Below are 12,229 nucleotides of genomic sequence, written 5' to 3'. Positions count from 1 at the left end.
AGTTAATTTTGTTTCCCTTGCCTTTGGAGTCAGATCTAGAAAACATCATTAAGATTGGTGTCAAAGAGCTTTACTTCCTATGTTTTCTTCTAGGAGTCTTATGGTTCCTAGTCTTAAATTCAAATGTTTAATCCATTTTGAGTTAATTCTTGTGTATGGTGTAAGAAAGTGGTCTAGTTTCACTCTTTTGCATGTAGCTGACCAGTTTTCCCCACACCAGTTACTGAAGAAACTATCCTGTGTTCTTGCTTTCTTTGTCGTAGATTAGTTGGCCATTTATTCATGGGCTTATTTCTGAGCTTTCTACCCTATTCCACAGATCTGTGTGTCTGCTTTGATGCTAATACATTCTACCACACTGTTTTGATTACTATAGCTTTGTAGTAGAGTTTGAAATCATGAAACTTGATACATTCAGGTTTTTCTTTCTCAAGAATGTTTTGGCCATTTGGGGTCTTTTGTGGTTCCATAAAAATTCTAAGTTTTTTATTCTAGTTCTGTGAAAAATGTCACTGGAATTTTGATATGGATTGCAATGAATCTGCAGATTGCTTTGTGTAGTCTGGACATCTTAACAGTGTTCTTCCAAACCATGAGCAGCAAATATCTTTCCTTTTATTTGTTTTGTCTTCAATTTCTTTCATCAGTGTGTTAGTTTTCAGCGTACATAGCTTTCATGTCCTTGGTTAAATTTATTCCTATGTATTTTTTTGATGTAAATGGGGTTGTTTCCTTGATTTCTCTTTCTGATACTTCATTATTAGTATATAAAAATGCAGCAGCAGGTTCTATATTAATTTTGTATTTGCAAGTTCACCGAATTCATTTATTCTAATAGTTTTTTTTTTCTGGAATCTTCAGGGTTTTCTATACATAGTGTCATGTCCGCAACAAATAATGAGTTTTACTTCTTTTTACCAATATGGCTTTCTGTTTCTTTTTCCTGTCTGCTTCCAATACTATTGAATAAAAGCAGCATATTGAAAAAACAGGACATTCTTGTCCTGTTCATGATCTTAGAAGAAAGGCTCTCGGTTTTTCATCACTGCATATAAGGTTACCTGCGGGTTTGTCATGTGTGGCCTCTGTTATGTTGATGTGTGGTGATTGCTCTAAACCCATCTTGAGAGTTTTTATCATGAAAGGATGTTGAATTTAATCAATGCTTTTGCTACATCTGTTGAGATCATATGATTTTTATTTTTCGTTTTGTCAGTGTGATGTATTCACCTTGATTAGCTGGTATTTAACCATCCTTGCATCCTTAGAATAAATCCTATTCAGTCATGGTGAATGACTCTTTTAATGTATTGTTGAATTTGGTTTTTTTTTAACCTTATTCAATTTTGTTACTAGTAATCAGTTCACATTTTCTCTTTCTTCTTCAGTCTTGGAAAGATTGTATATTTGTAGGAATTTATCCATTTCTTCTTCTAGGTTGTCCCAATTTGTTGGCATATAATTTTTTATAGTACCTTATAACCCTATATATTTCTGTGCCATCAGTTGCAACTTCTTTCATTTCTGATATTATTTATTTGGGGTCCTCTCTCTCTCTCTCTTTGTGATTACTATGACAAAAGTTCTGCTGATTTTATCTTTTTAAAGATCTACCACTTAGATTCACTGATCTTTTCTAGTTTTTTTTGTCTCTATTTCATTTATTTTTGCTCTGAACTTTATTATTTCCCATAAACTGGGGCTTTGTTTCTTCTTTTTCTTGTTCTCTTTGGTTTAAATTTAGATTGTTTATTTGAGAGACTTCTTTCTTGAGGTAGGCCTGTATCCTTATAAATTTCACTGACAGCTTTTCCTGTGTCCCAAAGATTTTGAACTGCTGTGTTTCCAGGTTCATTTGTCTCCAAGTATATTTGATTTCCTTCTTGACTTCTTCATCTACCCACTGGCTGTTGAGAGAGTTTACCCTCCATGTGTCTGTTTTTTCCAGGTTTTGTTTTTTTCTTCTTCTGAGTTCTAGTTTCCTATTATTGTGGTTGGAAAAGATATTTAATAAGATTTCACTATTCTTGAATTTATTGAGACTTGTTTTGTGGGCTAACCCATGATCTATCCTGTAAAATGTCCTACGTGTACTTGAAAAGAATGTTTATTCTACTGTTTTCAGATAGAATGTTCTGTGTATATCTGTTCAGTTTATGTAGTCTAATGTATTTAAAACCACTGTTTCCATATTGATTTTCTGCCTGGATGTTCTGTCTATTGATATAGGCAGGGTGTTAAAATCCCCTATTACTGCATTGTAGTTAATTTCTCCCTTTATGTCTGTCAATATTTGCTTCCTATGTTAGATGCTCCTGTGTTAATACATATTTATAATTTTTATGTCCTTTTGTTGGATCAGTTCCTTTATAATTATGTAATGCTTGCCTCTGTCTCTTATTACAGCCTTCGGTTTAAACCTGATTCTGTCTGATACAATATCACTATAGTTTTTTTCTTCCATTTGCATGGATTATGTTTTTCACACCTTTATAGACACCTTTAAAGACACTTTTGTGTCTTTATATCTGAAGACTCTTGTAGGCAGCATATAATTGGGTCTTGTTCTTTAATCTACTCAGTCATCTATGTCATTGGACGAGAGCATTAGTCTGTTTACATTTAAAGTGATTATTGATAAGTATGGACTTACCACTACTTTTTTAATTGTTTTCCGGTTGTTTTGTAGTTCTCTGTTCTCCTCTTGCTCTCCTCCCTTATGACTGGTGACTTCCTTTAGTGTTATGCTTGGGTTCCTTTCTCTTTATTTTTTGTTATCTATTATAGATGTATAAATGCATGCTGAGTACATAGCAGTCTATACTAGCTTGATGGTCACTTAAGTTCAGACTACATTTTTAGTCCTCCCCCTCCATGTTATATATTTTTAATGTTCTATTTTTAAAAAAATATTTTACTTATTTTAGAGAGAATGAGAATGTGGGGGGGGGGAGGGTTAGAGTCCCTGGTGGTGGGACTGGGTCTGAGACCCCAGGATCATGACCTGAGCAGAAGGCAGCTGCTTAACCAACTGAGCCACCCAGGCACTCTATAATATTTTATGTATACTTTTATATAGTGAATCCAAGAATTTTTGTATATATAATTGATTTTACATTTTAACCTTCATAGTAGGTTTAGTGATTTTCTGTTTACTTTTACCAGTGATTTTTTTTTTTTCCTTTCATAATTTTCATCAAGGCCCTTCTTTTCTGCTTAAAGTAGTCCTTTTAAATTTCTTATAAGTCTGGTTTGGTGGTGATGAAATCTTTTAACCATTGCCAGGGAAATTCTTTGTCTTCTTCCATTCTGAATGATAACCTTACTGGGTAGAGTATTCTTGGTTAGTTTTCTTCCTTTCAGCACTTTGAATATATCATGCTTTCTTGCCTTCAGAGTATCTGCCTTATGGAGTTTCACTTAAACATAACTAGTTGTTTTTCTCTTGCCTCTTTTAAGAGTCTCTTTAATTTCTTATATTTTAATTATTTTGTGTCTTGGTGTGGACCTCTTGAGTTCATCTTGTTTTGGATTCTGTGCTTCCTGAACCTGGATGTCTTTTTTCTTTCCTTAGGGAAATTTTCAGCTATTATGTCTTCAAATAAATTTTCCACCCCCTTTTCTCTTCTCTTCTAATACAAATGTTAGTATACTTGATGTTGTCACAGAGGTCCCTTAACCTATGCTAATTTTTAAAAAAGATTTATTTATTTATTTTAGAGAGAGAGTGAGTGGGGGGAGGAGCAGAGTGAGAGAATCTTCAAGAAGACTACCTGCTGAGCACAAAGCCCAACATGGGCTCGAGTTCACGACCCATAAGATAATGACCTGAGCTGAAGCCAAGAGTTGGATGCTTAACTGACGGAGCCACCCAGAGACACCCATGCTGAATTTTAAAGTTCTTTTCTTTTTGCTGTTCAGGTTCCGTGCTTTCTATACCCTGTTTTCCACATGCTGATCTGTTCTTCTACATCCTCTAATCTAGTATTGGTTCCCTCTAGTGTAACTTTCATTTCTGTCATTGGATTCTTTATTTGATTGGCTCTTTTTGTATTTTCTGTCTGTTGAATTTTCACTGAGTTCATCTACTTTTCTCTCAAGTCTGTTGGGCCTCTTTATGACCATTACTTTGAACTCTTTGTCAGTTAGATTGCTATCTCTATTTTACGTAGTTCTTTTTCTGAAGTTTTGTCTTGTTCTTTAGCTTGGAACATATTCTTCTCATTCTGACTTTTTCTGTTTATTTCTATGAATTAGGGGATAAAGTTACTTTCTGTAGTCTTGAAGGAATGATGTTGTGTAGGAATATCCTCTGTATAGACTGTGTATGCCTGGGGTGCTCTGTGCAGTGGGCTTCTTGGAGGGACGGTTGGAGCTGATGCAAGTATAGGCTAAAGGGTCTTGGGGCATTCTGCACTATGGCTTCCTTGACAGGGTGGCTGGAACTAAACTGAGTGCAGCCTGGGAGTTCCTGGGACACTCCACACTGAGGCTGTCCTGGTGGGGCAGCTGGAGCTGGATGGGGATGGGCCAGCATGTTACACATAGCAGGTACCCTGGCAGGATGGCTGGAGCTTGGGTGGGCATGGCCTAGGGATGTCCTAGAGAGCTTTGCATTCATGTTGTCATGGCTAGATGGCTACAGTCATAGTGGGTGCTCTTTAGAAGTGTCCTAATATGTACATACTGGAGCAGCCCTAGTGAGATGGCTGGAGGTGGGGCAGGCAGGGGTGGGAGTTTCCTTAGGGGGATGGATGGAACTGGTGTAGGCTGGCACCCTGGGGCTCCTAGAAGCAGCAGCTGGCTAGAGGGCCTGGACTCTGCTCCTTTCTGCACTATCAAAGTACAAGGGGAGCTTAAACAGTGGTTCTTGCCATCACCTCTGATTTCAGGGAGAGTTTCAGCAGTTCACCCCCCCATTGTTTGGTGGACATCAGTAGGATTAGTAAATGGGTTTCCTTCACTTAGAGTCTAGTTACCCTTTAAACCACTATTCCTCCAGGGGGGTAAGTCTGCATGGCCCTCCTCAGCGCCATCCCTCCCTCTGAAGTTGGTGGTGTAGGGCTCCCATCATTACTGTGCCTCTATATTTGCTGAGAAGCTGTCTAGTTGGCCCTCAGTTCAGTTCAGTGGAATTATTACTCCATATGTTGGAGTAGATTTGTGTGTCTATGGGAGGAGGTGAGTTTAGTCTTTTCCTCAGCTGTGTCTTGGACCCCCTCTTAACCACTGAACCTTACTGATGACTCCAGGTCAGTGTTATGAACACTTGCTACAGGAGAGCACATAATCCCACTCTCCCAGGGCCTTTTAGTTGTCTCACATCTTCCTTTTATGTCAGATTCAACACGCCCCTCTCACTGTGCTTGCTGGGCCATCCTCCAGCAGCTCAGCCAGCCTCCTGCCTAGCTTTTTTTTTTTTTTTTTAAGTCTTATTTTTTCCCTTAGCCTGCAGTGTGTCAGAAACCAGAAAACTAAGCTTTTGAGGGTTTCTGTGTTAAATAAGTGTCAAACTGTATTTTGAGAAAAGAGGTTAAGGAGATTAAAGCACAACAGCTTTCCTCGAAGAAGGATGTGAAAAGATGGTGTATGATAGAGACATTTTGGACAGACGTGCATTCATGAAGGAGGGTACATGTGTGGATTCTATGCACTTCTTTCAGGTGTAGGCAGATACGTTCCCACAGGTGAATTTGAATGTTCAAGGAAGCATTCCCTTCCTTTCTTACCCAAGAGGAGAACATTCCATAAGCATTTCTAGCTGACCCATGCAAAACCAAGAGATTTGAAGGAGGCAGAGAGAAAGCCATAATAAGATGCCAAAGAGAAATCAGGGTAATGGAAGGAGATCAGAAAAGTGGACATGTGAGGGACAATAACTGTAACGATCAGAACAAAGAACAAAATGAGGTCAGAACCTTACTGCTTTTGAGACTGGAGTTCCTGAGTTGATTGTTCTCACCGTGGGCATAGAACTTCCTGCCACAAAAGTACCCTGGCCCTTTCCCCTCACTACGGTGATTCAATTAACTGGACAGGGAAATCTAGATCTCCCAGTATGTGTTTCCAAAGAGTAAACTTTACCTGTACACAATTCCTTTGGAATGAAGGAACTGCAGACCGAGAATGATTTCAGCAGCATAGAACCTGAGGGAAGGAAAATCAAAGTGGAATATGGATGCAGTAATGGAACAAGAGAAAATACCCATTTTATATATTCTCAGTGTGTACACACAACTTCTGTACATATTTTTAGTCCTAAAAAAGGGGAGATGTCATCCATTCTGTATGTGCAACCCCAGCCCTGAGAGGATGAAGTGAAGCCGGAATTTAGTCTTCTCTGCACCTAGTGCTTATCCTTATACTTTAAGCTGTGATTTTCCAACTGTCTTTTTTTTCTAATAAAACACCCATGGACACTAAACATAATAGTGTAAGTAGTACAAGAAAATAATTTTCCTTTTTATTTTAAACTCTGCTTAGTGCCCTTAGACCTATATGCAGGGTCATTCCACATAGATCTGAGTTGTTTATGGGCAAGAAATGTAGCCTGAGAGGTAAAGGAAGGGATATTGGAAGATGGGAGTGAGATGCTGTTCTCCATCTCCAGTGATGACCGGCCCCTGGGAGGCATTCAGAGCACGGCAGACAGCATGTCTCTGATGGCTTTCATGCCTTCCAGAGGTATGAGAAAGGCACGTTGAGAATCCTTTAGCATGAAAACTGCTTGATGATTTTTCTGCTTCGCAGAAATCCCATAAAATTATCTCGGGGCACTTTGCTGATGGTTCCTGGAGGCGATGAGCTTAGTGGTATGCTAGGCAATGGCTTTGACAAAAAGTCATTTCACCCAGGGGTTTCTGTAGGAGCTGGTGGGATCAGTCCATTTTTCAGCCCAGCTCAGCCTCAACCACTCAAAGTGCTCATTAGGGGTGAGTGAAAGATTACAGAGCACCAGGCAAAGAAAGTTAGTGTGTACCCAGATTTTTAAGTGAGCCTCACAGCACAGCTTTCTGTTTTTCTGAATGTCACAGCGGTTTTATTATCGGGGAAACAGGGCCCACGGGAGGAAGAGTACCAGGGGTTTCTGTGGGACTCAGCTGCGTTACCACCTAGTAAATGCAGTCTGCCTGTTTTCACTTGATGCCAGAAAAGGTGAAGATATATTCTCCAGGAGTAAATGCCTCTTCTGGTTTCGTAATACTCATGTCCCTGGAGCCAGATGCTTTATGCCTTCACATAGAGCTCCCCATTAGTGAAAGCCTTAGTTAAAAGCTTTGGTTAAAGCTTCATCCCCATGACCACCTTTTAAAGATCTGTGTTTCATCGGACTACTTCTTTTCAAGGGGCAAATATTTGCTTCTGTGTTTAGGTTATCTAGAAGCATGATGTATTGGGGCAGCTTCTTAAGAAACCAAGTGGTTGATTTCAAAACACAAAGAAATGAAACACAACGGACTCCAGTTTAAACTTCACAAACTGGGAACGTCACCTTGTCTGATTATGTCCCCAGGCAGTTGCCCCGACCTGGGATAGTGGCATGCTGAGTGAGACAACAGGAAAAATGCCACATGGGAGGAATATTCTACGGGTAAAGTAAGTACTCAGTACCTGACAAGAACAGTGGAAAACCCCCAAACCCTTCAGAAGGCTCTTACGTTGCTCTGGAAAGATCAAACTTGTGGCAGCTTTGGATGTGGTACATCAAGTCCCCTCCATTGAGATACTCCATCACAAAAAAGAGGTTTTCCTAGAGAAAAACAAAACAATTCCACATTTCAGCTTTTTTTTTTAAAAAAATAAGAAAACAAGGACACTTTTTAAATGGATTTAGATGATTTCAGGGAAACCAGTTCTGTCTTGATCACATATAAAAAGACAGTCCCAGTAACTTAGCTGCTGTATAGCATTTCTGAACCCCAAGAAGCTTGAGGCGAATGAGAGGTGTACGTGTATGTGTAACATTTGCTGGGACACTTGCTGCTGTGACTCAGCAGGTGGGTCACAGCCTGAAGGAGGGTCCCCCTGGACTTCCCCACCCAGCAGTGGGATGGTGTTGGGCACTTAGACTGTAGAAGTACTGAAATTGATGGTGTGTAGGATGGTAAAAAGAATACAGTTTGGGGCTCCAATTCCAGGTTCGGGGCTTGGAAGTATGCATTCAACACTCAGCTGGTAGTTCTGAACGTATTGTACAGGTATGGCCCTGTGGCAAGAGGGAGAGTGGGGGATGTGTGTTCCTGCCTCAGCCGTGAGAGATGAGACACAGTCCTGCCTTCAGGAACCTTATGATTAAGTATAGTCTTACTTCTTTCCAGTCCTGATTTCACTTGTGAATCACAGCTAATGAGCCAGCTCGCTGCTCCTAACAGAAGACACACCATGCATGGTACTAGGGCTGGTCCCTTTGAACGGTGGCCATCCAAAGCAAGGCCGAGTGGTCTTCAGGTTGTGGTTAGAGTATCAGACATGACTACAATTGCAATGAGCCTGAGTTCCCCCTACTGTGTGAGACCATACTTCTCCAATAAGTACTTTTATGGCATTTTGAGCATCTCGATTCTGAGTGTCCTCATGAACCACAGAATTAGTCATCCGTTAAGTGTGAAGACATTTAACATGTCTGTGCATGAATTTGCTCCTGAAAGTCTCACTTGGGTGATTTTTTTAACAGAATTAACCTTTGAGTTTTGATGTGAGACTAACCAAGGCCCTGGGGCATTTGAGGTGATGGTGTTCTGGTCTGACAGTGACGTACAGCCTGACATTTCTACTGGGAAACTAAATACTGGGGCTATTATCTCAATAGTTCAGGTGTTGTCCTGCTTTTTCTAAAGTGGACCCCTGATCTAGTTTACTGGTTCCATATATCTTCAAGTGGAGCTCTTTCCATTATGGACAGGCTGAAATTTCTCTTTAGCTAGAAGTCCTAACTTAACATTGTTATTTCACACGAAACTTGAGATTAATCGTGTGTCCAGTCTTCACACATCTGCTTTATCAACAGCATATCTTTCCTTTACCTCTTATTCTTTTAAGTACTGTATGGACTTCTAACTACCCTTTAATATAAAATTATGATGGCCTGTATGCACACAGTGGTAGAATTGCCTAGATGCTCAGGAGAATGAAAGATACAAAAGCTTAAAGTAGGTCATTTGTAACAGTGCTCAGACAAAAGGATCCTCAAGAGTTAGAGAGCTTGCAAATTCCTATAAAAGGTGAAAATTTGGAATTTGTATATTGTCAGCTAAGACTACAGGCAAGAGGTCAACCTTAACTTCTACACAACTGTGGGCTAGTAGTCCCATCAGTTCTTGGGCTTACGTCCGCTCTGCACCCAGCTGTGAAGGATTGGGGGCTGAATCTGTGTGGTGAAAGAGTCTAAGATATCCCCAGGCATGGTCACTGTTTACTCCTTTAGGCATTCCAAGAAGACCACACTACCATAGTGGTTATTAATTAAATGGTAATGGAGATTTAGAGCATCTTGGATGCCACACTTATCCTATTATTTTATCTCTACAATTTTATCTCTACTATTTTATCTCTACTATTTTATCTCTACAATTAATCTTTTTAAACCAATCTCTTCTAATTCTCATCTTTAGGTTGAGCCAGGGACACTGAAAAAAGCCAATCAATCCTCTTTGGTTATTTATGATGGCATTTTGCTTCAATTGAAGTGCTTGGTTTGGGCAACTACCAGTTAAAGCATGGGCTGCTTATAGGGGTTTCAGGCAGTCCATGCGTGGAGGTCCAGCTTTTAGGTGGGCAGGATGGGAGAAACCAGTTATCCTGCTAGAAGGTGCTGCTCTTTTCTAGAGGGTTCTAGAAACTGGAAGTCTCAGGGAACTACTTATCCAGGGAACTCTTGGGTCCACTCTGGGCCCAATGAGTTGGCTCTGTGATGAAATCAGAATAAATACATACAAACCAAGCAGTCCTAGGGTTTGGGTTTCAAGGATCACATTTTGAAGGATGGGTAAATCTTTTAAAAGTTGAATCCCAAGTCCCAGTCTATTTACTATAAAAGTAAATACAAATAAAACAGACTCAGACTTCCATAAATGGCTGTAAAAAGAGTGTTCAGAGCTGAAGGTGACTTGTCACTAACCTGGACCCCTTATAGGACCACTCTCAAAAACAGAAGTCTGCCCACTGAAAGGACTCCACATTGGCTCAGACAGAACTAAACCCAGAAGAACAAGACTCAGGGTAATGGTCAAGACCAGAGGCTTTATCCTTACTGAGAGCTGAGTTCATAGTTCCTTTATTTGTGACCTTGGAGAAGTTAACCTCTCCTAAACCTCATCTTCACTTATTTGCAAAATGGAGGAATAATCCCACTTCATAGGATTATCATGAGTATTACATAAGTTGATATATGTAGAGAGCTGGTTCAGGGTTAGCACTCAGCATGCACTCAATAATTGGTAGCTGTTGTCATAGAAAACAATACAAAAGCCAGTTAAAAAACCCCAGCAGATCAGAAGAACTAACTAAATGGAGAGAGATTCCATGTTCATAAATAGGAATACAAGATTATCAAGATGTCTGTTCTTTCGAACTTGACCTATAGATTTAGTGAAATCCCAATCAAAATCCCAGTGAGTTATTCTGTGAATACCTAAAAACTGATTCTAAAGTTAACGCAGACAGTCAAAAGACCCCAAATGGACAAAAAAGTTTTATGAAGGAGAAGAACGTTGAAGGACTGACACTACCCCTCTTCAAGACTTACCATAAAGCCACAGTCATCAAGACAGTGTGGTATTGGCAAAAGAACAGACAAGTAGATCAATGGAACAGAACAGAATCCAGAAATAGACCCCACAAATATAGTCAACAGACGTTTGAAAAAGAAGCAAAAGCAATACAACAGAGCAAAGACAGTCTCTTCAAGAAATGGTGGACATCTGTATAAACAATTCCACCTTTCTTCATTTTCATTATGTTTTATAGGAAGAATTAACACGATGTCCGAAACCAAACAATAGCAGATACTTCTCAGGAAAAGGACCTGCATGGTCCTGGGGCTCTCGAAACAGAGGAAAGCAGGAGGCTAGGTCTCCTCCAATGGTGTCCTATCTGATCTGGACCAGCTGAGAGAAAATGCAAAGCAGACCAGCGAGGGGGGATGTGGGCTGGTGAACCACACACAACCGTGTGGAGCTCTCTTAATGCTGAGTAATACACATTAACGGAAGCACGTGATTCTTTTGCAGAGGGAGACGGCATTGTGAGGGTGTTGGGGGATGGTGTGCTCTACTCTGCCCTGGTCTTAGACTCTGTCGGCAGCTCCTGGCACAGCAACCACAGAGTAGAAATTCTTGTCTCTGCCATCACTGACAGTCTGTGTGACCGGTAAATCATGCCATCCCTGGCCTCCGTCTCAACCTCTGAGAAACAAGGGATATCGACTAAATTCCTCTTTAGTGGCCTCAGCACCCCCTGATTTTCACCATACATTTAATTTTTTTCCCCTTTGGGGATAAAGATGACTTGAACAAACTACTGAGTACAGAAGATCCATGGAGTTCCTCCCGGATGGCAAAATGCATTTCAGAGGATGGGAGGCTTGCAAAATTCTTATGAGAAGTCCTTGTCTGCAAACAATGCATATTTGAAGTAAAATTAAAGAATAGAGGTGAGCCTTCCCTTGGAACTCTCCTCAAAGGAGGTAAGCATTTTTTTTTTTTTTTTTTTTTTTTTTTTTTTGCATCACACCCAGTGCTCCATGCAATGTGTGCCTCCATAATACCCACCACCTGGTGAAAAAACAATGAATTCTGTTAGGCTGAATGAATAAATAGAAAGGAGGGAAGGAAGCAAGCAAGCAAGCATTATGACCCACCATGACACCCCAAAGAAGGCCCTATAATAGTGGTCAGATGACTTCTTCCCATTTAAGTAGTCTCCTCGTTATGCTCCTAGAACATGGCTATTGGTTGGGGGCAGATACCTCTGCGTCCCATGGGTTAGAACAGGATGTGCCTTAACACTGTTTTGAGCAGACATTGAGTGGCAAAAGAATAACTTTTTGATTGTTCCATTTTGTTTCTGAATTGTGTGTTTTAGTCTCTTAGCACTCAAGCAGGCCTGCTTGAAGAAGAACATCTCTGACTTTGGGAAAGAATAGAAACAATGGAGTCAAGTCTGACAACCTATAGGGTTATTGTCTCTAGTTCAATCAGTGAATTTTTTCTTGTGTATGTAGGTGGCAAAA

At 40.2% G+C, this 12,229-nt stretch overlaps 1 protein-coding gene across 2 annotated transcripts in view; it reads right to left on the bottom strand.

Moving 5' to 3' along the window:
- The window catches only part of PRKCQ (protein kinase C theta), a 173,515-nt gene that overhangs the window by 28,412 nt on the left and 132,874 nt on the right, over window positions 1-12,229 (bottom strand). For both annotated transcript variants that reach the window (XM_046013258.1, XM_046013259.1), the window contains 2 exons: window positions 7,659-7,750; window positions 6,085-6,147 (listed from right to left, as the gene is read on the bottom strand). In XM_046013258.1, coding sequence (XP_045869214.1) covers window positions 6,085-6,147; window positions 7,659-7,750 — 155 coding nt within the window. The remainder of the gene's footprint in view (window positions 1-6,084; window positions 6,148-7,658; window positions 7,751-12,229) is intronic.

This window comes from Meles meles, chromosome 7 (assembly GCF_922984935.1).
Source record: "Meles meles chromosome 7, mMelMel3.1 paternal haplotype, whole genome shotgun sequence".
Taxonomy (NCBI): Eukaryota; Metazoa; Chordata; class Mammalia; order Carnivora; family Mustelidae; genus Meles; species Meles meles.
Note: the sequence above shows the minus strand (reverse complement) of the source record. Positions and strands in the feature narration are given on the sequence as shown.